The sequence below is a fragment of the Dermochelys coriacea genome, chromosome 24, assembly GCF_009764565.3.
Source record: "Dermochelys coriacea isolate rDerCor1 chromosome 24, rDerCor1.pri.v4, whole genome shotgun sequence".
Lineage (NCBI taxonomy): Eukaryota > Metazoa > Chordata > Testudines > Dermochelyidae > Dermochelys > Dermochelys coriacea.
Genome location: NC_050091.1, coordinates 9,781,496 through 9,806,869, shown reverse-complemented (window position 1 = coordinate 9,806,869; position 25,374 = coordinate 9,781,496). Strand labels below are relative to the sequence as shown.

The 25,374-nt window shown below is 54.1% G+C and overlaps 1 protein-coding gene across 1 annotated transcript in view; it reads right to left on the bottom strand.

The window, feature by feature from the left end:
* CASQ1 (calsequestrin 1) overlaps window positions 1-25,055 on the bottom strand; it is a 36,067-nt gene extending 11,012 nt beyond the window's left edge. Inside the window, exons 1-7 of the mRNA XM_038382882.2 lie at window positions 24,715-25,055; window positions 13,831-13,915; window positions 10,999-11,099; window positions 10,089-10,200; window positions 6,860-6,933; window positions 6,217-6,347; window positions 1,004-1,049 (exon numbers count right to left, since the gene is read on the bottom strand). Coding sequence (XP_038238810.2) covers window positions 1,004-1,049; window positions 6,217-6,347; window positions 6,860-6,933; window positions 10,089-10,200; window positions 10,999-11,099; window positions 13,831-13,915; window positions 24,715-24,954 — 789 coding nt within the window. The 5' untranslated portion in view covers window positions 24,955-25,055. The remainder of the gene's footprint in view (window positions 1-1,003; window positions 1,050-6,216; window positions 6,348-6,859; window positions 6,934-10,088; window positions 10,201-10,998; window positions 11,100-13,830; window positions 13,916-24,714) is intronic.
* Between the last annotated feature and the right edge of the window lie 319 nt (window positions 25,056-25,374).

Genomic DNA, 25,374 nt, shown 5'->3' with positions numbered 1-25,374 from the left:
GTGATCTAAATCTAAACAGAAAAAGAGTTTTGATGGAAATGAGGAAAAATCCATGACATCATTTCTATTATTTAGGTTTCTAAATCTTTAACATACCTCCACGCGCCCTTCCCCAACCATGTATATTGTGGGCACCAACAGCTGGACACGGAGGCCCAGACCCTAAGGTATTAGGCACCTAACTTCACGGACTATTTAATGAATCAGCTGTATGCTTTTATTAAAGGGCATAAATGTGTCCAGTTCATGGGATTTTTTAATATATTTTTTCATAAGGTTTTTAAGAGTCAGATCCTCAGCTGGTGTAAATCGGTGTAGCAGCATTTATGTAGCTAGAACTATTCTGCTCTACGTCAGCTAAGAATCTGGTCACAAATATGTGTGTGGTGCATTTAAGGAACTGAATAAAGAATAGACCCAATCTCAGCTGAGTCCTTAACTCATTGGGTCTGATTCTCCGTTTCCCCTGCCTTTCATGCAGACATATACATCAGTGCAAAATGGGTGTAAAGTGCTGCCATTATGATCTGGTAACATTCCATACCCACTTGGCACAGATGTAAAGGATGGTACAAGATATAGGGCATGGGAGAATCAGGCCCGAAGAGTTCATCAAGGATTGGACCCGGTGGCTTCCACTGGAGATTTGCTCGAGTTAAGGATCATGGGAGAAATTAGCATGAACTTCAGGAGTTGAAAGAAATCAGAGATAGGGAAAGAGCTACTTGATCCCGTCTAGTTAATCCTGGGGGGCCAATCCATGATTGCACCCTGGGGACATTCTCCAGGGTTCGATGCAGTATGCTTTCAGGCACCCCAGCAATGCTACTAACAGCATGTCATTTGGAGGCTGGGGGCAGGCTGGAGGGACCCAAGAGGCTCATGGTGCAGGTTCAGTGCCATGCTTGGGTGGGTTAGATGGCTGGCTGGCAAGGAGCTGGGCCCCTGACTGGCCATGCCACAGCACTAACCTCACGTGATGCCAGGCACTCTCTGGACTTACCCAGGTCTCATACATGCTGTCTGGCTTGAGCTTCCTCAGTGTTGACCTGCAAGATAACAACAGAGGCTGCTTTGAGGGAGTGTGTGAGGGATGAAGGCCCGCAGAAACCCAGCACCCATCGGGCATGCCCCAGGTAGTTAGGTGGCATCTGCTAAGTCCATGCTCCTCCATGGGGCAAGAGTGGTCCTCAGAGTTTAATTTCTCTTGGGCTGAGCAAGGGACTGGAAGTCATGGTGCCTGGATTCTGCTCCTAGCTTTGAAAGGGAGAGTTGTATAATGGTTAAAGCAGGGGGCATAAAAGTCAAGACTACTGGGTTCTATGCCCCATGCAGGGTGGAAATATGGGGTAGTGGTTAGTGAAAGGGAGCCGGAGGGCAGGACTCCTAGGTTGTATTGCCAGCTCTAGGTGGGAGTGTGGTCTAGTGGTTAGAGAACAGGGCTCCTAAGGTTCAGTTCTTGTATCCTATGGTGGGAGAACACAGCTGCTGGGTCTGTGTGGTGCTAAACTTTGGGCATTTGAAACTGTGAGCCAAATTTTGCAACAAGTAGGGTAGAGACAGTGAAAGAGACAAAGGCGGATGGAGAGATACAAAAGGGAACAAAGCAGCACAAAATCTAACACAATCCAGTTGGGAAGTAACTGCCGAGCTATTTGATGGAATAAAAAGCAGCTGCCATGACAACCAAAGTCCCTGATCCGCCAGCTTTTAGCGTGAGTCAGGGAGTGGCAGGGCCTCACGCACCATGGCAGTAAAATGGAACAAAAGCAAAGATCTGGCCCTGGGGATCTACATCGCAGAGCCATGCCCTATGCTCCTGAGCCTCTGTGCTGCGAGAACGTCAATCCATCAGGGCCCCTAGAGGAGGGTGCGGCAGGGATACCGCCAAGCATGGGAGAGGGCCCGCCCCAAGGGGAATCTTCCTTCCCTCATGTCACCCCACCGCTGCCTCCCACAGTCCCTGAGTCATCGCACCTGCCCCCCAACCCGACCCCTGTTAGCTGGCCCCCAGATGATGCCATGGAGGGCTGGGCCCTAGTCCAGGGGAAGCGGGACTCCCATCACTCCCATCCCCTTGCCTTTCCCTTCTCTGGGCTGCTCTGTATTGAGGTCGCTGGGTGGGGGAGGGAGGGGAGTGGCAGTTTGATCCGAGGGGATTAGAGTGAACAGGCAGCCAGGACAATGTGTCGGGAACATCCCTGTCCAGAAATGTAATCTGCTCGGGGGTGCAGAGCTGGGCTGTTAACCCCTTAGCTCCCAGTGCCCAGGGGCGGGGGGAACAGCAAGCACGACAGACCCTTGGAGTCGCGAGGTGAAGTGCTCCGGCCTGTGTGACCCAGGTCACACTAGACGAGCATGGGGGGCTCCTTCTGGCCTGAAAATGTAGGGCCCTGATTCTCAGCTCCTCAGTTCCTGCACCGGGACGGGGGTGGGTTAATTTGGCTTTCAGATCCAGTGTCGGTTAGAACAGCCTCAGGGCTGCTCTAATCTACACTCTGCTCCCCAAGAAGCAGGGAATAGCCACAGTGCAGCACGCCCTGCTCCACCTGCTATCCTGGGAACAAAAAGAAAAGGAGTACCTGTGGCACCTTAGAGACTAACAAATTTATTAGAGCATAAGCTTTCGTGAGCTATAGCTCACTTCATCGGATGCATCCGATGAAGTGAGCTATAGCTCACGAAAGCTTATGCTCTAATAAATTTGTTAGTCTCTAAGGTGCACGGGTACTCCTTTTCTTTTTGCGAATACAGACTAACACGGCTGCTACTCTGAAACCTATCCTGGGAACAGGACCCTTGTGCCTGCTCGATGCCCTCTGGAGAGACCCATTGTAGGGGGGGTCGGGGGAAGGGCTCGACAGCATAAGTGAGAATCAGACTGGATGAATCTCCATAGCAACTCCCTCTCCTTCTGTAGGGAGGTTAGTGCTGGCTCCATAGCCCTAGGTGTTGGAATCCCTTTATCCTCAGTCAACATGGGCAGAAGCCAGGCAAGCTGCCCCCAACCACTGTGCTTTCTGTGCCCTGCATGCGGAGGTATGCTTTGGTTGCTGCTGAAATGCAGCCACCTCTGGGGTGAGGCAGTATTGTCATTTAACAGTCACACAGCAATGCTGCAGAGGGATCACTCACCCACTGCTGAAAATGCAGTCGTCTCTGGGGTGGGACACAGTTGCTGTGTCACAGCCACACAGCACAGCAGTTTAGGGCAGGAAATGAAGGGGAATCCTGTCTCTAACTGACCGCGTGCAGCGGCCGTAATGATCCAAGTGGGAATTAGGTCAGGACCCTAGAGTAACATCCCCACACCTTGCGTAAGTGCCACAGGATATTTAGTGACAAGTGGTCAGAGCCTTGGAATTGAATCTCAGCTGGGAGGGCTCTAGAGGGGACATGGAGGAGAAGGACAATAGGGCTGGCTCCAAGAAAGTCTGTCATGGGGGAGGCCCCAGAAGGACAAAGCAGCTGAAACCCCCTCTCCCACCGGGACCCCAGGGCCAGCCTGGGCTGGGAAAAAGTGGGCAGAGCTGTCAGAGGAGAGGGCGTGGCTTGGGCAGCTGGGGGGACACAATAATTAAGCTCCAATGGCCCCGCCCCCTGGAAATCACAGCAGCTCCCCCTAGTGGAGGGCAGGGGTAGGAGGTCTCTCTGGGCAAATCCCCCAGCCGGAGCGGATCTGGTTATGACGGGCTAGTGGCTGGGTGTGGATCACATCACTGCCTTTGCAGGAGGAGGGTCCCTTAGGGGGAAGAAGGGGCTTTTGCTCCATGGAGGCCCCAGAAGTAACCAGGTGCCCAGCCCCCTCCTGGGAGACAGACTCTGCGCCAACCCAGGGCCATGTTTCTATGGCAGCAGGAGAATTTCCTTTCTCTGCCGCAGCCATAGAAACAGAGCTGTTGTCAGGCTGGGCAAACGTGTATCCCAGCCCCAGCCATAGGCATCCAATGGGGAAACCAGTGTCTGTGCCGGGATGTGCCGGGCAGCCCTGCTCCCCATGGCAAGCCAGCCGCAGTATCTCCCCATCGGGATCATTCCCTTGCACCATCAACCCTAACTCCCCACGGCAACTAATTTTCCATGGCAACTAACTCCCAATGGCAACTGACTCCTCGTGGCAGCTGCCTAATGCCCCATGGCAGCCAGTGGCAGCTCCCTCCTCATCAAGTTCAACTGCAGCTCGAAATCATAGCAGGCTGTAGCTCCTCATGGTGATCCTCATGACCGACTGTAGCTCCCTGTTACAACTGCCTGGAGCTTCCCAAGGTGACCGAGTGTAGCTGTAGGTCAAAATGAACTGTAGCTCCCTGTCATGAGCCACTTACAACCTATCCTGAAAAATGATCCCTCACTCTCACAGATCTTGGGAGACAGACCAGTCCTCACTTACAGGCCCCCCAAACTGAAGCAAATACTCACCAGCAACCACATATCACACAACAAAAACACTATCCCAGGAACCTATCCTTGCAACAAAGCCTGATGCCAACTCTGTCCACATATTTATTCTATGACACCATCATAGGACCTAATCACATTAATCACTCCATCAGGGGCTCGTTCACTTTCGCATCTACCAATGTGATATATGCCATCATGTGCCAGCAATGCCCCTCTGCCATGTACATTGGCCAAACCAGACAGTCTCTATGTAAAAGGATAAATGGACACAAATCAGACATCAGGAATCATAACATTCAAAACCTGGTAGGAGAACACTTCAACCTCTCTGGCCACTCAGTAAAAGATTTAAGGATGGCAATTTTGCAACAGAAAAGCTTCATAAACAGACTCCATCAAGAAACTGCTGAGCTTGAATTAATATGCAAACTAAATACCATTAACTGGGTTTGAATAGAGCCTGGGCGTGGCTGGGTCATTACACATATTGAATCTATTTCCCCATGTTAAGTATCCTCACACCTTTTTGTCAACTGTCTAAGGGGGCCATCTTGATTATCACTACAAACGTTGTTTTTTTCTCCTGCTGATAATAGCTCATCTTAACTAATTAGCCTCTCACAGTTTGTTTGGTAATTTCCAACTTATCTGTATGTATATATATACTATATATACATATATACTATATGTTCCATTCTATGCATCCGATGAAGTGAGCTGGAGCCCACAAAAGCTTATGCTCTAATAAATGTGTTAGTCTCTAAGGTGTCACAAGTCCTCCTGTTCTTTTTGCGGATACAGACTAACACGGCTGCTACTCTGAAATCTGCAGCTCCTTTCTGTGCCTGACTGTAACGTCCCCTAGTGACTGACTGGCTCCATGGCACGACCGACTGTGCCCTTCCACACCCAATCACTACTCTCTCTCTCTGTCATGAGGAACCTGGCCCCCCTGAGAGATGTCTCCCATCACAAGCTCCCACCTGGCCCACCTACTCCCATCGCCAGGTGCTGACCTATACCCCTTCCCCCTCCTGTAAGCCCCACCTACCCAGCCCATCCCAGCTGGCAGAATTGGGAAATGCTGGCCCGCACTTTCAGTTATTTTTTTGCTGATTGCTTTGCTTTCTGGTTCCAGGCCAGTCCCCTCCGAGACGCCTTCCCGGAGGGTTCAAACCCCAGCAGGCAGCCTGTTCCAGACCAGTGCTGCAGGCCCAAGGGGCTGAGGGGGACACACTGTGTTCTCTGTCTATGTAACCTGCCACATCCAGCAACACAGTCCTCACAGCCCAGGCTGGCATTCACCCCTGAAGACGTGCTGCCCCCTCTCCGAGCCTGGACATGGTTTCCTTAGCTGTCCAGCTGGGAAGTTTAATGATTATGTCTCCCTAGCTGTGCGCCCCTTCAGCCAACTCTGTCCACCTTCCCCAGCCCTGGCTGCCTACAGGAGCCCCGGTGTAGGGGACCTTCTGGCCTCTTTGCCCTTCAGGCAAAGTTTCCCCAGGCAACAGGTGGGGAAACGGAGGCATGAAGTGCTTAAGATGGCCGTTTTCTAAAGCCTGGTGAATTCAGGTGCCCACCTGTGCACACCGTAATGGGGTCTGGTTTCCAGGGGGGCGGGTGCCTAACAGCAGCGGAGATCCCCCAAATCACCAGTCACATCAGAAAATGTAGACCCGGGTGGCCCTCCCGTGATCAGACAGGGAGTCAGAATGGAAGCCAGGCATCCGGAGTCTCAGCCCGGTGTCTGAAGCACTAGGCCATCCTCCTGCCCTAATGGGGCTCTGACCTATCCCGCGGCTGGCAGCCCCCTACCTCTTGTGCTCCTCGATGAATTGCACGATCTCCTCCTCACTGTTGGGCTTGTCAGGGATGGTGACAGGCTTGTCCATGAACGGCTCGTAGTAATCGATCTCGTTCAGCTTCAGGGTCAGCTTCTTGGCCACCTGCAATGGGAGGGCAGTGGCCAGTGAGCGAGGGGCGTCTGTGGCCTGGTTACTGTGAACCATAGGAAACCTCTCCCCACCCCCAGCAGTTGCCTCAGTCCCGCGGGCTCCTTCCCTTGCTGCTGTGGAAGGGGCGGGAGCGATGGGGCCTGATCCTGATCTGTATGCTGTGCTGCCAACGAGCTGGCATGAGATGGGTCTGTTGGCCCTGATTCCCCCACATCCCAGGCAGCTCCCCCCAATTGCAGCCGGAGCAGTTTGTGCTTGGCAGCAGGGGAATCATGCCTGACCCTGCCCTGCCTTACTCCAGTAGCCAACAGTGTTATTCCAGGCCCATTCGCTTTGGCAGCAGATGCTCATAGAGCTCAGACATGGGAAGAGGGAGAGGGAAGGATCCCCTCCCCTCAAATAAGGGTCTTTTGCTTCCTGGAGGTTACACAAGCTTCCCCTTCCCCATTCGACATTGCTTGGCCCTGCCCCATCACTAGCTGGATGCTCCCCCTTGCACCTACCTTGCCATCAAAGGTTGCAAAGAAGGGGATGTATGGATGGAACTCCTCAGCTGCATCCACAAAGGCCTTGAAATCTGAAAGAGACAGAGCCATGGGGTCATGGGTATAGGGCTGTGAATGCCCACAGCCAGGGCTGGACCAGCAACTGCCCCAACTAGGGTCATCAACCGGAACTGAACTCAGGACCTTCTGTACTAACAGTGTGAGCATCCAGCAACTCTTAACAAGCAGCTGCAGTAGACTCTTATCTCCTGCCATAGGTCAGCCACTAGATGGGACAAAGGCCTGCTCATTCCTAATGTGGGGGGCATTCCAGTCATAACATCCCTTCCCCTCTCCATGCCTCCTCTCTTCTCAGGTCTGACATGCTTTGCATGTGTTGATTGATCCGCCAATTAATTAGTTACTTATTATTAAACATAATAACACCTACTTCTGCTGCGGCTCCCACCTACATGTCTCAAAATCAACCCATGAATTCATCAGTAAAACTGCTTCCAAATCACGCAGTACTCCTGACTCCCACATCTTCCATTAATACCTCACCCAAGAGGAAACTGAGGCACAAATCTGGGCAGGGACTTGTCCAGGGTCACACAGAAGGGAAGGAACCCAAGAGCACCCGGTTCCACTTTTATGGCCACGCTTTCCTCTCAGAAATGGGGACAGAACCCACCAGCCTTGCCTCCCCCATCCCGACCCCAGCCACCAATTCATACTCTGCACAGAGAACGCAGAAGGCCAGACTCTGGCTAGACCCCTCTCCAGCCCAGAGCGGCTGACTGGTAAATTTCTGAGCGTTTCTAGCACCTCCACCGCTCTTCTGATGCCTAATTTGAAGGGTCTCCCTGGCTGCCTGGGACAGATCTCTGCTCACCCATTGCCTCCAGCTCTCTGAGGCACCGATGGGGGAAATCTGTCCGACCTTGGGCACTCTGGGGTTCCCCCTGCTGGGCTTACACCCTAGCTGCTGGGTTGCCCCAGTTAGGGAAGCTGGGTGGCCCCTTGCTCTGCTGTCTGGACGACAGTGTGGCTGGGTTTAGCCTCCCCTGGCCTTATTAGCCGGCTACACGTATGCATTCTGCTCACCCTGCAAGAGTCCCCCTGAAGATGCACCAGCACGAGGGGATGGGACTCTGCTCACGGCCTGGGGCTGGACCCCTCGTGGCTGGGAGATGCCAAGAGAAGCAGCCAGGGCTGGATGGGAAGTGGTGGCAATGGCAGGAGGAGGTGTTATTCCCCCCCTCAGTCAGGGTGGGACAGTCTAACGAGGCCCTGAGCACTCGTCGTCATTACAGCCCCCATGCCACAGCTCGGAGCACCCAACCGTGGGGCACCACACTCTGCAGCAGTGGCCAGTCCCAGCTCCTTGTAGGAAGGAGTAAGAGACTCCATCCAGCGGACAATTTATGGAGTAACTTACCTTCGCCTTAGCACCATCAGTGAAGCAGGCGAGTTTATTGTCGATCCCCTCTTTATTTTCTTCCCCTCTCACATGACTCTGAGTCACTCATATCAATGCCCACACTTTATTTCAATCCTGATAATTGCTGACCTCAATGAAACCATGTGGCAATGAGTTCCACAGGTGAACCATGCGCCGTGTCCAGTCATGACCTGGGTTTCCTCTGTTTTAAATGTGTCGACTCTTTCAGACTCGTTAGATGTGGGGTGAACATCTGGCTCAGTTCTTAGCTGAGCAGTGGCGAAACTAGCCATAAGGGAGGCTGGGTCTGGGCCTCTGGAGGGGATGGGGGGAATTGGGCTGGGATCCTGTAGGAGAGAGAGGAGCATGTGGCATGGAAAGCAGTGGAATTGCTGAGGCTGACAGGGTGGGGATGGGGGATCTGAAGCGAGGGTTAATCTAGAGCGGGCAGGCGGATCCCCTCATCCTTGGGGATACAACGTATCCTACCAGGAAGGGAACTGTGCCTGGAATGGCTCCGGGGCCGAGCACCTCATTCTGTACGAGGTGAGTGGAGCTGTGAGGGGATCTGATGGGTTAAGCTCACTTAATGCTGGCGAGATGGCAGGCCCTAATCGGAGCTTGGCAAGAGGCTGCTGGGCTGTTAGCTCATAATGTGTCTGGATTCAAAACAGCAGCAATGAGAATTTGCTCTCGGTTACCTTCCGACTGGGTTGTTGGATGGGACGAAATTGGCCCTGCTGTCACGGCACTGGGGCTGCACCAGGAAGGGCTCAGGGACTGGGCCCAACAGGGGAGACTTTTCCATAGCATTTTGTCTCCAGAAAGTTCACAAGGAGCTTACAAAGAAGGGTGAGTTCCTGCTTCAGGGCTGGAGCATGGCATCTGTTTAACAGCACACTGCAATGCTGCGCAGGGATCGCTCACTCGGCACTGCAATGCAGCCACCTCTGGGGTGGGATGTGGCAGCTGTTTAACAGCACACTGCAATGCTGCACAGGATTGCTCATCCAGCATTGCAATGCAGCCACCTCCGGGGTGGGATGTGGCAGCTGTTTAACAGCCACACAAAACAGTTCAGTGCAGGAAGTGAAGCTGCAGGAGATTGGGGTGATGGAGGCGGGACCGTGGAATCACCTGAGCTGGGGTTTGGCCTGGACACAAGGAATGACAGCTCAGCTTTTACAAAAAGTCCCAGGGGATCTTAAATGACGTACGAGTGGTCAGGCCCTCAGTTTGTATTTGGCATCACGCAACACCTCCATCAGTACAGCCCTGCTGGGGCATTGGAGTGAGCATCAGAGGAGAGAGCACCCCCTACTGAGTCACCCACACCACTCCCAGCTGCACAGCGCCCCCTAGCAACTCACTGGGGCACTGAGGACAGCACCGAGTCAGAGAGGACAGTGCCTCCTACTGTATTGTCAGCCCCACCTCCTCGGCGGCTGTGTTTGGTTATGTCACCTCCTACTGGCTGCAGCTTGCAGAGGGTGCAAGCCCTGACCCTGGCAGAGACGAGAGATTTTCCTGTAGCTGACACTGGGAGCACAGGGACCAGATCCCCGCCCTGGCAGAAACTCCCAGCCCTGCTGTGGCTCTTGCCGCTCTGCCGTGGAGGTTTATCCAACCACTCACACTTCCCCAGCAGCCCTTAGACAGCCTGCTAATGACTCCCTCGGCATTGCTTGGAGGAAGCTCCCAGCTCTCTGCAGCCGATAGCAACAACGCAGCCTGGGCTGGGGGGCTGGGCCCGGGGAGGGTGGGGTCCCACCAGCGCAGGGACCCCGGTCGCCACCTACGTACGTTCTGATTCCTCGTTCTTGAAGTAGCCAATGAGCTTGGGCTCGTCTTCAATGTTATCAAAGGCCTGGAGCTCACGGTCTCCCTCGATGAACTCCACCGGGTCTTCCAGCACCTGCAAGGGGGGCAGCGGGAGCTCAGCACCCAACCCTGGGAAACCCCATCCCCACACCCAGGGAGCCAGCTCTGCAGGAGGGGAGGGTGGGGCACGGCATCGCCCCTGGGCTGCCCAAGGCACCGGGACTCAGCCGCAGCTCTTGCTTGGAGTCGTTTCAATACGTCTTTGCACCTGGCCTGTGAGTCTCAGTGCACCGGGGCAACCCAAGGGGTTTGGCAAGTCCCATCTATGGGAACAAGGGACAAGGCCTGTGGGTCACGCAGAGCCTGCATTCTTCAGCCATCCAGGCCAAATGAGGGGACACAGCATGTGCTAGTGGGGAAGACCCAGGCATGGGAGTCAGGACTCCTGGGTTCTAGCTACAGCACTGGGAGGGAGTGGTGGCTAGTGGTTGGAGTGTGCATGGCTGAGGGGAGAGGAGGCTGGGAGTCAGGACTCCTGGGTTCTATTCTCAGCTCTAGGAAGGGAGTGGGGTCTAGTGGTTGGAGCAGAGGACATGGAACCAGGACTCCTGGGCTCTATTCCCAGCTCCACCATTCACTCGCCATGTGACCCTGCCTCAATTTCTCTCCTGTAAATGGAGACAGTGATACAGGCCCACCCGGGGTCGGAGGGCTTTGTCAGGCTGGCGAGAGGCCCTGAGCGTGCTGGCTGTGATATGCACGGTAAGGGCAAAGTGCCTGGACAGCACCACCAGATGCATGGGCTGTGTGTCCCCCAGACCCCCCCCATGTCAGTGTCTCTGAGCCGGTCAGTGAAGGGGGGCTGGGCAAGGGACCGGGGGACGCCACTCACATCCAGGAGAAACTCCACCAGGGTGTCAGCCGAAAACTCCCCATCGTACTCAATCATCTCATCCTCCTTGAACACATACACGCTGTCCTCCTCCGTCAGCCCTGCCAGGGAAACAGCGCATGAGAGGGGCCACGGATGCGGGGGCATTACAGCTCCCCACCCCCCTGAGCCGCTGGGGAATCGCCCCAGGGCCGGCACACTGCAACGTGTGTGTGTGTGTGTGTGTGTGCTCAGCTCCCCCTGCTGGAGGGAATTGTGTGTGTGTGTGTGTGCTCAGTTTCCCTTTCTGGGGGGAATTGTGTGTGTGTGTGTGCGTGCTCAGCTTCCCCTGCTGGGGGGAATTGTGTGTGTGTGTGTGTGAGTGTCAGCTCCCCCTGCTAAGGGAATTGTGTGTGTGTGTGTGCTTAGTTCCCCCTGCTGGGGGGAATTGTGTGTGTGTGTGTGTGTGTGTGTGTGTGTGTGCGCTCAGCTTCCCCTGCTGGGGGGAATTGTGTGTGTGTGTGTGAGTGTCAGCTCCCCCTGCTAAGGGAATTGTGTGTGTGTGTGTGCTTAGTTCCCCCTGCTGGGGGGAATTGTGTGTGTGTGTGTGTGCTCAGCTCCCCCTGCTCGAGGGAACTGTGTGTGTGTGTGTGTGTGTGTGTGTGCTCAGCTTCCCCTGCTGGAGGGAATTGTGTGTGTGTGTGTGCGTGTGCTCAGCTCCCCCTGCTGGAGGGAATTGTGTATGTGTGTGTGCATGCGCGTGCGTGCTGACCCCACTACAGGACAGACTCAAGGCTGCCCGGCCGTGTGCCATAGGCCCTATAGTGTGACGGGGTCTCGTATGTGCAGTGCGGATACTGTGCCCTCCAGCCAGGCAGGTGCTGAGACATTGCTCGATGGCTGGGGTTAATGACACTGATCTGAGGGCCAGGTCCCGATAGGCTGGGGCAGTTGCTGTAGAGAATACCCTTCCTGACCCCCAGCGAGGACACGTGGAAAGTCCCCAGCACCCGCAGCAGAGCCTCAGGTTGGGGAGGGTCTGTGTGTCGGGGTCAGGGGAGATGGGGGTCTGTGGGGTGAGGGCAGGAGGAACAGGGGATGTCTGTGGGGTTGGGAGGGTCTGGGTGTCGAGGTCAGGGGAGACGGGGGTCTGTGGAGTGAGGACACGAGGAACAGGGGGTGTCTGTGGGGTTGGGGGGTCTGGGTGTCAGGGTCAGGGGAGAAGGGGGTCTGTGGAGTGAGGGCAGGAGGAACAGGGGGTGTCTGTGGGGTTGGGGGGTCTGGGTGTCAGGGTCAGGGGAGAAGGGGGTCTGTGGAGTGAGGGCAGGAGGAACAGGGGGTGTCTGTGGGGTTGGGGGGGTCTGGGTGTCGCGGTCAGGGGAGAAGGGGGTCTGTGGGGTGAGGGTAGGAGGAACAGGGTCCTCTAGGGTTTGCCCCTCTCGAGAGCGGGGGCAGGGGAGCCAGAGGCCCGACTAGCCCCCCGAGATGCTCCCGCCGGGCTTCAGGGGCTACTGTAGCGTTACCCGCTCGGCGCCCATCAGTGAGCTCCCGGCGCCCTCTGGTGGCTGCTGAGAAGAGCCGTGAGCAGCCTCAACCTCCTTGCCTCCTGGCAGGTTCTGGCCCCCTGTGTCCTGAGGGGGCTCTCCAGGGGCAAGGGGGATCATATCAAAGAGGCCGTGGAGCCCCCTCAGCGCAGGCCGGACTCTGGGCTCCCTCTCCCCGCACTGCATGCTCCTCCTTGGTGGACGGCTGGTCTTGTCGGACGCAAACGTTCCCGCAGAAACCTTGGCCCGGTCACCCTGCCTCCATGGGGCGCTGTCGGGCTGAGCCTGGAGCCACAGTCAGGCCCTGCGCAGTCACTGCCCAGACGTGCCCCCTGCTTCCCCTGGCCTGAATACCCATCACACTGGCCCTTCGGCAAGTGCCCGCTGCACCCCACCAGGGAGCAGCTGCTGGGGCAGGGGAACACAGCCCACAGCTCACCCCTGAGTTTTCCCAGCCGGTGGGGACTTGGGTCCAGTTCAGACGTGCACCCAGACATTGGGGAACCCTCCGAACTTCACTGAAGCCTACACAGAGGCACCAGCAGAGGCCAGGGCTAGCCTGGAAAAGCCCCCCCCCGCCCCCCTGATCTAACAGGGAGGAAGCCAGCAGGTTCCCAGAACTGAACAGAGGAGAGTTTTGAGCCCTTTGATGGGACTGAATGAAGGCTCCTGGCCCTGCATGTTCCCCAGGACCTTCCTACAATGTAAAAGGCACAAGGGACTGGTCCCATCCGGTCCGAGCTGCAGATCCTCCCACAGGGATTGCTGCAGCTACCCAGTGGCTTGTGGCTGAAAAAGCAACAATTCAGGGGATGTGTTGATCTGAACCAGAGACAGGGTGACCTGAAGCCAAACATGCCACTGCTGAGCTAGGCTCTCTGGGCTTCCAGCAAGAGGCAAAACTTCAAGTGGGTTTCGCCTCCTCAAAACCTGGAGCTCAGGGACCTAGGCCATAGGGGAGACAGGGCCAAGCAGTGGGGGAGGGAGAGACCCTTTCTCTGCCTCCCTGGGTGTGTATCCAGCTGCTTCGTGCCTGGGGCAGCTGGGGTGGGGGCAGGCACAGGGAGCAAGCACCCCATGCGGCATCCCCTCCACCCGAGTCCTCCATGTGGCATCAGAAGCAGGAAGGGAGCTACGAGATCTGCCCTGACATGAGCCAGGGCTGGGATGGGCTCAGAGGCCATCAGGAGGTGCTGAGTCATGGGCCCTGGGTTCTCTCCCCACTGATGCCAACACGGACTGGGGCTGGTGCAGGTGGCTGCAGCACGGGGAGCCCTCCCGTCCCCAGTGGTCCCCATTCCATCCTTACCTAGCTTCTTGGCCACCGCTGCGTCCTTCTCTGAATCCACCAGGCCAAACCCCACTCCCTTCTCCTCCAGGACTTGGGCTGCTAACTAGGAAGAAGAGCAGGGACAGAGAAGAGAGAGAGGGAGAGGCTTTCAGAGAGGGGTAAGGTCAGGGGTGGGGCAGCCAGACTGGGCCAGACTCTGGGCTTGGGGATCAAGGCTCGACTTTCTCACCCACTTCCCCCCAGGCTGGGTAAGGATGGGGTCAGATCTGGGAGGGGTGTGTGAAAAAGGTCATAATAGGCAATTGATGCCTTTGCAAGAAGAACCTGGAGGGGGCAGTAGGAGCCCCCAGCTCCCCTCAGGGTGCCTGCAACTGGGCCCTTTGCCACTGGAGATCAGCAAGTGGATATTTCTATGCCCACCCTATGCCAGGGCTTGGGGGGGCCAGGCTATGCCCTGGGTTTTCCATCCCGCACCCAGTGAAGGCTCCCAGTGCTTAGGGTCAGGAATGAGGACCAGGGAGCCCTGGCTGTAAAGACACCAGCCCCAGCAAGCTTGTCTGGCTGGAGGGGCAAAGGGGGGGGCATTTCTGAGGTTGCAAACCAAGTCTGGCTGTGGAGTCATTACCCAGCTGCGGGTGAGACAGGACCAAGCGACAGGAGCCACCCCACCCCCCCAACTGCAACCAGCACCAGCAACCAAACCCTGAACCAGTGCTGATAACTTGAACCCAGAACTGCCAGAACCAATACCAACCGCTAAAACTCAGCATCACCAGAACCGACACTAACAACCCAAACCCAGACCAGAACCACTGCCAACCAAAGCCAGGACCGCCAGAAATTCCAGAACCACCATCTAGAATTCAGACTGAAGACGCCCCAGAACTTCACCTGGAACTAGAGCCCAATGAACCTTCATCTAGATTTTGCACTGAGAGCCATCACCCCAAACTCAAAGCTAGAACCTTGCCCTGACCTCCAGCCTAGAACCCATTCCTAGACCGTCGATTGCATAGGCACCGACCCCATGGGTGCTCTGGGGCTGGAGCACCCACAGGGAGAAAATGGTGGGTGCTGAGCACCCACCAGCAGCCTGCCATCAGCTTCCTCCCCATCCCTACAACACCTCCCGTCCGCTGGCGGGCCCAGCAGATCAGTGTCTCCACCTTCCTTCCTGTGCCTCCTGCCTGCCATGATCATCTGTTCTGCAGTGTTCAGGAGGCTCTGGGGGGAGAAACGAGGATGCTGCGTGCTCAGGGGAGGGGGTGGAACTGGGTAGGAAGAGGTGGGGTGGGGGTGGAGTGGGGGCTGGAAGAGGTGGGATGGGGCCTTGGGGGAAGGGGTAGGGCCTTGGGGGGTGTGGTCTGGGGCAGAGCAGAGGGTCGAGCACCCCCTGGCACTTTGGAAAGTCGGCGCCTGTGGTGGATTGGGATCTCACAGCACTGTCCCTTATGCTGAGCAGCACTGTCTCATCGTTTCCTTATGCCCCCATCTAGCTGCCTGTCACCATCTGTTGATTCTTGCATTGAGATTGTAAACTCATGGGTACAGGGACCATCATTTGATTCTGTGTTTGTACAGGGCCTAGCACCATGGGCTCTTCATCTATGACAAGGACCCTAAGGCCCGACCATAATACTACTACTAATAATTGTAAGCAGGGTCTAAATGAGCTCTCCCCTGACAATTAGTGAGGAGCTGGGGGAGAAGACTTCAGAACTGATCTTATTTGCATAGACACACCCACTCTGCTAGGTACGCAGCATGACGCAGCTGCTTTGCCCAAATGATCACTTTTGGCTGGGGTTGGATTGCAAGTCACTTTGGTATTTGGTGCAGGGGTAATAGGAACATAAGACCATAAGAACGGCCATAGTGGGTCAGACAAAAGATCCATCTAGCCCAGTATCCTGTCTTCTGACAGTAGCCAATGTCAGCTGCTCCAGAGGGAACGAACAGAACAGGGAATCATCAAGTGATCCATCCCTAGCTTCAGGAAAATAGCCATTGTTGGACCTATCCGCCATGAATTTATCTAGTTCTTTTTTGAACCCTGTTATAGTCTTGGCCTTCACAACATCCTCTGGCAATTGGAGTTCCACAAGTTGACTATGCGCTGTGTGAAAAAATACTTCCTTTTATTTGTTTTCAACCTGCTGCTTATTAATTTCATTTGGTGACCCTTGTTCTTGTGTTATGAGGAGTAAATAACACTTTATTTACTTTCTCCGCACCAGTCTCTCATATCCCCCCTCAGTCGTCTTAAAGTACTATTCTGGTTGCGTGAATCAAGGAGAGCAGAACTGTGCATGGCCTGCCCTGATTGAGGGGTTCACACTCAACTAAACTGCACTCGTTAAGCAGGGCGTAGGGGTACATGAGCCCAGTGAGGTAAGGTGTTTCTACTTGGCGGTTGTGTTGGGCTTTGTCTGAAGGCTCTAGACATCCTGTGACTCTCTTCCTCTCCACTGTGTAATGACTGAGCTGATTAAGACTCAATTAAGAGTCTTTTTGCTGTGGATCACTACAGCTGAAATCCCTTATAATCAGGTCTAAGCATTAGACCTGCTATGGGTCATTGTCTCTGGTGAAAGACAGAGTGCAAGTGAGTGCAAGCCTGCAGTGAGGCTCCCCTGCTACCACCTGAAATCACTGAGAGCTGTGTTAAGTGATGGGATCTCAAGACATCCCAGAGGTTACAGTAGAGAAGGCAGGGGCAGAGTGAGCTGCTGATGATTCAGGGAGCAGCTGAGGTGCCTTTTCCCCATCAGGGTGGGGAACTGGGTGGGGGCTTGAGCCAGTTGTGTGTTGTATTGTTACAAAGGAACCCCTAGATAGTGAACCCAGCCCTTGGCACTGCCGACTATGCCTGGCAGAAGGGTTACCTTTTTAACCCAGAAACTAGTGCGGCCCCCAATCTTTGCTGGGAACCAGAACTCCAAGTGAAGGGGCTACGCTGTGCAAGGGGGAACAAGGCGTCTAGAAGACAGCTAGAATAGGGAGCAACAACTGCATCTTCTGCTTATGAACTCAGAGGCCAAAAGAAGAAGGGAGCCAAGGGGTCCAGCAGTGCAAATGTGTGGGGCAGGCTATTAGCCTGCTAGTGGGTGTATGTGTGTGAGAGATCACAGTGCCCTCTAGTGGTGACAGCCCAACTTAGCCACCACTGAACGTTTCACCCACTTTAAACCCTGCTTCACTCCTGCTAGTGGTTTGATTGTACTGTCAGAATCGACTCCACAATCTGGGCCATACACAGTGTTGGAAAAAGCAACAACATGCAAATGTTCAGCAGCTTCAGCTACACTCACTGGCGCGCTCATGGATGGGGGGTATCTGGGGATGCAGAGACTTGTTAGCCTACTTTGATGTCGAAACAAACCTTCGATGAAGTGAGATGTAGCTCACGAAAGCTTATGCTCAAATAAATTTGTTAGTTTCTAAGGTGCCACAAGTCCTCCTTTTCTTTTTTCTAAAGGGATCTAGAACTGTATGTGTCATTTCACCCGCACTGAAACACAGCCACCGGTGTGGCGGGGGGAGTGACAGAACTGCTGTTTAACAGCAGCCCGTCACAGACTTACCCAGCTGTCAGGGATGGGAAGGGAAGAAAAATGCCTATCCTGCCGAAACTGGAGGGTAATTTTACAGAGGTGGACTGTGTTTCTTTGGCCAGGACACTAGGGCTAACACTCTGACTCCAGGGCTCAGTGCCACGGGCTCTGTACTGAACGCTGTGGTTCTGTCTCATCCCAAAGCTGGGATCTCCCTGCAGCACAGCGCCCACTAGTGTGGCATGGGCACATTGGTCATTACTGAGTCTAAGTGCTCCCTGAAGAAAAGGAGTACTTGTGGCACCTTAGAGACTAACAAATTTATTAGAGCATAAGCTTTCGTGAGCTTCAGCTCACTTCATCGGATGCATCCGATGAAGTGAGCTGAAGCTCACAAAGCTTATGCTCTAATAAATTTGTTAGTCTCTAAGGTGCCACAAGTACTCCTTTTCTTTTTGCGAATACAGACTAACACGGCTGCTACTCTAAGTGCTCCCTGCTGAGTCACCCACTCTTCTCCTTGCAGCACAATACCTATAGCACTGTGCCAGGAAACCGGGGCCAGGATGGAGCCAGAGGGGAGAGCGCCCCCTAGCACTGTGCTAGGGAACTGGGGCTAGGATAGACCCGGAGGGGAGAGCGCCCCCTAGCACTGTGCTAGGGAACTGGGGCCAGGATGGAGCCAGAGGGGAGAGCGCCCCCTAGCACTGTGCTAGGGAACTGGGGCCAGGATAGACCCGGAGGGGAGAGCGCCCCCTAGCACAGTGCTAGGGAACTGGGGCCAGGATAGACCCGGAGGGGAGAGCGCCCCCTAGCACTGTGCCAGGAAACCGGGGCCAGGATGGAGCCAGAGGGGAGAGCGCCCCCTAGCACTGTGCTAGGGAACTGGGGTCAGGATGGAGCCAGAGGGGAGAGCGCCCCCTAGCACTGTGCTAGGGAACTGGGGCCAGGATGGAGCCAGAGGGGAGAGCGCCCCCTAGCACTGTGCTAGGGAACTGGGGCCAGGATAGACCCGGAGGGGAGAGAGCCCCCTAGCACTGTGCTAGGGAACTGGGGTCAGGATGGAGCCAGAGGGGAGAGCGCCCCCTAACACACCTGCCACCTGCACGTAGAAACACAAGACATGCTTACCCACACAAACACATAATACACTCACTGACACCTGCTCACCCCCCCTTACAGACATACAACATGCACATAGACACACAGCACATGCTCACGCACACAAACACACACCACACCACACACACATAGATATACAATACATACTCATCCACACAAACACACACATGGACATACAACACATGCTTACCCACACAAATACACAATACACAGACACACACAGAGACACACAACATATGCTCCCACAGACATACACTACACTTACACCCACAGATGCACAACACACACAGAGAACTACAACACATGCTCACCCACACAAACAACACACTCACCGACACAGAGAAACACAACATGCACACAGATACACAACACACATTCACCCACACAAACACACAATACACACAGACACACAACACACGCTCACCCACAAAGACACACAACACATGGTCATCCACACAAACACACTATACATTCACCCCACCACACACAACACAAACACATAGACACACAACGCACATAGACACACATGTCCAAGACACTTGAGTCCACTCATACTTACATAGACACAAGACACACACCAACACACACAGATACAAACATTTCAGTCAAAACTGTTGCTACTCCTGTGCCAAAAAACAACCCACTGAAATTTGGAAATGACAATTTCTCATATTTTGACGAAAAAAACCCCATTTGATCCTGTTAGGAACCCCCCACATGCTTTTGAGGACAAAACAGCCACAGCGGGGAAACCCTGCAAAATATGACAGTTTCGAGTCTGCTGACACAATCATTTCCACAGCTTTGGTGCCTACGCTACTTCTAGCCAATAAAGTGAGCCTATTGTCATACCAGAGCATAGTGAAGAACGATCCATTTAAAATGCCCCATTATCAGAGACCGAGCAGGATGCGTCATGAAATTAAAAGGCTGGTGGAGGGCAGCCTGTGGAACTTGCCATAGCATGGAGATAACCTTTGGTACTCCCTGCTTCTGGGTGTCTGAGAGGGGAATGCTACAGTTGCATTTCAAGAATGGCTGAGTCATTTTCTTAGAAGTTTTTTTGCTCAGCCTGCTGATTTGAGGTCTGGTCCAAAGCCTGTTGAACCAAAGGGCCTTCCCAGTGCTGTCACTAAATCGGGCCCATAATGCTGGAGGTGAGGCAGGATTTTCAAGGCACAGCATCAGTAGGATGCTGCCATGAGATGCCTGAGTCCGAGTGGTCCAAACATGGTGGGGGGAGGGGATGGAGGGAGGAGCTGGAATCTGAGCCCGGATTGGAACCCTGATTCTACGGTTTGTCTGTAACAATAGAACGGGCTGGACCAAAATCAAGGATCGAACCAGTAACTCGTCCAAACACAAAGGGGCTCTGGAGCTGAACTAGGAAAGCCAGGCCCATCTGTACAGCATCATTTATGGGGGGGATTTTCAGAAGCCCTCAGGGTTGGCCTGACCCTGCTCCCAGTGATGTCAATGGCGTCGGCTTGACCCTGCTCCCAGTGACGTCAATGGCGTCGGCTCGACCCTTCTCCTTTGATGTCCCATTGGTAAATCTCCCTGCTTACGTCAATGGAAGCAGCATTAGGAGAATATTGAGTGTTCCTGGAAAATCCACCCTGCCTGTCTCCAGTGCCCCAATCCAAGCAGCCATGCAGCCCTTCGCAAACATTAGTTACGCCCCATGAACTCGAGTCTCAGTGACATGTGAAGGAGAACAGCGCTGGGCTGCAGACCCTGGGGGCACTGAAGGGGGGTAGGGCTGATGTCCTTTGCACTCTGCTTCTGCCTCAGAACTTTGCCCCAGAAGCAGGAGCAAGGCTCCATGGCTGGGGCGTAGTCAGAGGGAAAGGTCTGATAACTAAGCTCCGAGCCATACCTTCTGCCTCAGCCCTGCCCTGGAGGGACGGCAGGGGAGTTGGGTCCCTGTGGCCTATTCAGTCCTTAACGCGGGCCAGAAGCAGGAGGCACTGAAGGTCCTGTGAGAGACCCTGCACTGGTGAGAGGTTTGCAGCTGGAGAGCTTTGGACAGCACATAAGCAGCATCAGGTCCTCATCTCAGCTGGATCTTCCAAGCATTCTCTGGTCCCACTCATAGCTAGGATCATTCAGATAGAGCCAGGAAAGCTGAGCACCAAGGGGTCAGCTGGATCCCTCCAGAGGGGAGGGCACGTAGCCAAAGTGTCTCCAGTGAGAGCTGTGCAGGACAGAAGTGCACCCTGGAGATGAACAGCCAGGACTCAGCTCCCTTCTCTGCCATTCTTGGGCTCCCCATCCAGCAGCCATTGCTGTTGCCTGCCCCTGGAGTGGTCCCTCCTCCCTGTGGTGGCCCTGGGCAATGTGACATCTCTGCAGCAGGTCCCAGGCACTAACTCCACCATGATCTCCCATTCCTGGCTGAAAGCTGCTCCCACAGGCAAGTGTCTTGTTAGCCTGATCCTGCAAGACCCACTGGACCCTTGCTAAGCCCATGGCAATAGCTCATTCTTCCGCAGAACCTCTCCACCTGACACAATACCTCCATAACACGCCTCCAAAACCTGGCAACGGCCTCCAAACTGTACAACACCCCTCCCTCTCAGAGTGAACAACCACTGAGCTAATTACCCTCCAGCCACAGGGCTTCATAGGAAACCACTTGGCTCACCACACATGCAGCAACCTACTCCTCCCGGGGACTCGTGCAGTTAAAGAGCAGGATATAATTAGACCTGTGGTAAGTTCAGAGATATAAATACATTGAACAGTTGATGCAAGACTAGGCAGAAGAGGGTGCTCATGGAAGGTATTAGATTGGCAGCTGTGGGGTTCTGAGGCCTGTGTCTCCCCACACGTCAAGGGCCGTATGGGCAGTTTTGCCCCTATAGCTCTGCCACAGGGCCCTACCCCTGACTTGGAGGAGTCCAATATACAGGGCCATTATGGTAGCATCTAGAGCTGCCAGCGAAGGTCAGTGCCCCAGTGTGCGGGGCGGTGCCCATCGACAGAGTGAGAGACAGTCCCTGCCCCACAGAGCTCACAGACTGACGTAGGGAGGGAGTGAAAAGAGAGGGGTGTGTGTGTGACATCACACAGGAATATCACCCAGGTTTTGCAGCTCCCAGCCTTGTGACCTATTCACTAGTGCACCCCACCTCACTGCTGGGCTGGGGCCACTTCGGGAGGGATTTTGTGCTGTGGGCATCTGAAAAGAGTCCCATTTCACACCAGCCAAAAGGCCACCAAGAAGCTTCATTCAGTCAGTGCTACCCTAGGCTGAGTCACCTTACAGGTGAAAGGCTCCAGGCCCCATAATGAATCCCTCAAGCTGTCCTGTCCTTCTGTGGATCAGAGATGGACCCGCGCTGCAGTGATGGACTCAGGATCTGGCCCAGCCCAGTGAATGGGTTTGCTCAGAATTGAGGTCTGGGGAGAGGGGTCTGCATTCAAACCCTCCACCAGACCAGAGAGTGATAAACATCACTCAGACTCGACCCCCATGGAGCCGTGTCCCAACTCAGCTCAGCCAGCTGGGGCCACACTGTGCTAGGCTCTGTAGTGTGGTCGTCAACCACTTCCCCTGGCTGCTTAATCCAGTCGCGGACTTAGCAGCGATATAAGTAGCACAGGCTGGGAGCTGGGAAGCCTGAGAGACCCATAGAGTCTCTGTGTGTGTCCAGCAGCCTCAGTGTGTTCTCCTCGCAGTAACACATCGCAGGAAGGCAGCGGAACAAGCTCCCCCCAGCACAGCAAGCAGAGAACAGATGCTGGAGGGGGCCAGCACCACGTTTTGTCTCCTCCCTCCCCGGGTTGCCCATCACCTACCTTTCTGGGCCCCATCTGAAGGCAGTTTCCTCTGGTTGGGTGCAAGGCTGGATGCAGAAACCTCAAGCTCTTCTGATCACCCCTTCCCCACGGAGAAGGCCCTGGGCTACAAAATCCACTTTGTACATGACTCTCCCCTGAACACATCTATCTATCCCCATACCCCCCTCTATCTATCTATCTGTAACACCAACAGCCCGTGGTGTCTCCCATTCACAAACACATTGCACTGGCCAGGTCTGCGGAGAACAGTGGCCCCTCTTAGTCTTGTAGCCCCACTCCTGCCATACTGAAATGCATCAGTGGTCCATTTAGTAAAGTATCCTGGCTCTTGGCCTATTGGAAGATGCCCATGGTCCATCTTGTCTGATATTGTGTCTCACACCCTAACAGCCTAGCAATCCATCAGCTGACTCCTGTTTTAGTGGTTCAGACGCATGGCTCATTTAGACCCATCTACAACATGGCTCATGCAGTATGCATGAGAGGAAAGCACAAAAAAATTGCACCTAACTGTGCATCATCTCTTGAACCAACTCTTGCCATTGATTCTGTTTCAGGGCGGGCTGCTGGCCCGAGGCGACAGCAGTCACACATCCTCCCAACGCCCTTGCTGCAGACTCAGGATCCAACGGGACACTATTCCAGGAGGCAAGCCTTCCAGGGCAGGTGTGTGTGTGCGGGGGGGGGGGGTGAGGGGTGGAGGGGGAGCCAGGCTGCGCCTCATTCCTGCACCCATCCCAAGTTTGGAAGCTGCAAATGTAGAGCCTTCTTCTGGGAATGGTTCATAGACCCAGAGAGGCACCCACAGCTGAGCGCCAGCCAGTGAAACCCAACCCTCCCTAGGAGAATGCCCCCTCCTAGTTCAGTACATAATGTACAGAGATTGCTGTCCTTCCACATGCACATGCACTGGGCTCCTCATGTCCCTATAAAAATACTACAGTAAAGGTCTCCAAAGCACTGTAATACCCTTGCAATGATATTATAGTGACACTGCTAACACTGTAATAATGCTATAGTGACGCCATAGCAACACTTTAATGATATTGTAATAAAACTAATTACACTGTAGTGACATTATAATGACATTGTAGTAACTCTGCAATAATATGGTAACAAAGAACACTGTAGTAACATTTCAGAGTAGCAGCCGTGTTATTCTGTATTCGCAAAAAGAAAAGGAGGACTTGTGGCACCTTAGAGACTAACAAATTTATTTGAGCGTAAGCTTTCGTGAGCTACAGCTCACTTCATCAAATGCATCCGATGAAGTGAGCTGTAGCTCACGAAAGCTTATGCTCAAATAAATTTGTTAGTCTCTACGGTGCCACAAGTACTCCTTTTCTTTTTTTTTTGTAGTAATGTTGTAGTAATACTGTAATAACATTGTTGCAACATTCTAATGACACTGCAGTAATGTCATAGCGACACTGCAATAATATTGTAATAAAACAGTAGTATCCCTGCAGTCAAATTGCAATAACACTGTAGCATTTCAGGCCTTGCTTTCAAATACTTTGTAAGGGTGACGCATAACTTGACTGCATCAGACGTTTCTATTCTCTCCAGATGTTTCAGAATCCGGGGTCTTACATCCTTTCACATTTCTTTCCAAATCGCTTGCCCTGTCAGCATCCATCAAGTTAAAAGGGAAATAAATGTCACTGGGTTAAAGTGAATCTAAGTGCCCCCAGAGAGCACAAGATTTGTGCTTGAAGAAAAGCCAAGCACAAATACAGACATACGGTCTGCTAACAGGACATGCGCAGGCCGGGGTCCTGGGCCAGCTACAGGTGCAATTGCTTGTGGGGGGGGGACCCTTTATAGTATAGACAGAGGCAGTTCTGGGGTGGAAACTTCACATCATGACATGTATTTCAAGGGGTTCTAGACAGAGAAGCTCACTTATAATTACCCTCATTGGTAGCTTTATTAACTGGTAGGTGTCACTTTCCCTGTGCCTATGAAACACTCTCACCCCCAGTATTTGAACCTAACGCCAGCTGGCCATTAACAATCCCATGGCTCTTTCTCCCAAGTGCAGACAAGACACAAGAACCCGGGGCCACATTCCAGCCAGGGGAACAATTACTTTCATTGGCCTCCCTAAATTCCACCGCCAGCTCCAGCAGCTTCACCCCCCTGCCCTGCTTCCAGTTGCCACCTTCCACCCCAGAGGCAGCTGCGTTTCAGAGGCAGGCAGAGTGGTCTACATATAGAAAAATCCCATCAGATCCTATATATGCCATCAGGGCAGGATTGGCTCATGCATGTACGGTCCAGAGTTTGATCCAGTTATGGATCAAAGGTGTTGGGTCCATTTCAAAGGGCTCCAGCCTGGAAAGCATCAACCTTTCATTCTTTCGTCCTTTCTCCCCACCCCTCCTCTCTCCCCGCCCCTCCGATCCCCCAACGTTACCTCTAAAATCAGCTCCTCCAGCTCGAACTGCTTCTGCGAGGCCTTGTCATCACCCACGGGCTCATGGTAGAGCAGAGCCAGCACACTGAACTTCTTCAGCACCGACTTGTAGTTCTTGGCGTTGACATCAACAACGCGGTCGATGCCATCGTACTCGGGAAAATCCAGGCCTTCCTGGTCCTGGGCCCCATGGCTCACTGCAGCCAGCAGCAGCACCAGCTGCAGCCCGAACCACTTCATCCCGATGCGGGGCAGGTCCAGCGGAGAATGAAAGATGCTCTGGGTGGCAGTTCCCAGTGGGGAAACAGTTGTCTTTCCTGCCCCCTCCCCCTGCGCGGGGAAAAAAAAAGCTGTCCTGAAGCTCCCCTCTCTCTTTCTTTCCCTCCTGTCTTGTCCCCTTGCTCCTCTGGCCTGCTGTCCAGCTCTCTTTATGGCGGGAGGTGGGTGGGGAACCAGGGTGGGAGGCTGCCCTGGCTCTCAGCTGGCACAGGCTGGTGGCATCTGAGGGGGCAGCACTGGGGTGGTGACAGCTGCGCCGAGGGGCAGGGAGTCTCAAAAGCAAAGAAGAAAAGAAACAGGCAGGGCATAAAAAAGGCTTACGTGGGGGGAGGTCCCGGGGGGGGAGGGCTGTCGTATCCCATGCAACCTGGCCCCACCTGC